Source organism: Egretta garzetta, unplaced genomic scaffold (assembly GCF_000687185.1).
Source record: "Egretta garzetta isolate BGI_Z169 unplaced genomic scaffold, ASM68718v1 scaffold623, whole genome shotgun sequence".
In the NCBI taxonomy this organism is placed as follows: domain Eukaryota; kingdom Metazoa; phylum Chordata; class Aves; order Pelecaniformes; family Ardeidae; genus Egretta; species Egretta garzetta.
In genome coordinates, this window is record NW_009259181.1 from 33,862 (window position 1) to 34,202 (window position 341).

At 74.2% G+C, this 341-nt stretch overlaps 2 protein-coding genes across 2 annotated transcripts in view; one reads left to right on the forward strand and one right to left on the reverse strand.

Moving 5' to 3' along the window:
• The window catches only part of PSMA5 (proteasome 20S subunit alpha 5), a 12,683-nt gene extending 12,666 nt beyond the window's left edge, over positions 1-17 (reverse strand). The window contains exon 1 of the mRNA XM_009635666.2: positions 10-17. Coding sequence (XP_009633961.1) covers positions 10-17 — 8 coding nt within the window. The remainder of the gene's footprint in view (positions 1-9) is intronic.
• The window catches only part of SYPL2 (synaptophysin like 2), an 8,261-nt gene continuing 7,935 nt past the window's right edge, over positions 16-341 (forward strand). Inside the window, exon 1 of the mRNA XM_009635667.1 lies at positions 16-66. Within this exon, the coding sequence (XP_009633962.1) occupies positions 16-66 (51 nt within the window). The remainder of the gene's footprint in view (positions 67-341) is intronic.

Genomic DNA, 341 nt, shown 5'->3' on the forward strand with positions numbered 1-341 from the left:
GCCCCCGGCCCGGCCATGTCGGAGCCCGGTGCCCCCGCGGCCGGCGACAAAGCGCCCCGGCTCCAGGTAGGGCTCCGGTGTGACCTCCCCCCGCCTCCCCGGTGCCCGGGACAGTCTCCCGGTGAAGCCCCTCGGTGCCCCGGCACAGTTCCCCGGTGCAATCCCCGGTCCCCCCATGCAATTGCCGGTACAGCTCGCCCGGTGTCCCGGTGCGACCCCCGGGTGCAGCCTCCCAGTGTCCCAGTTCAGCCCTCCGCTATTCTGGTGCTGTGGCCGGTGCAGCAACCCGGTGTCTCGGTGCAACCCCCCCGCCCCGGGGCAACTCCCGGTTGCAGTCCCCC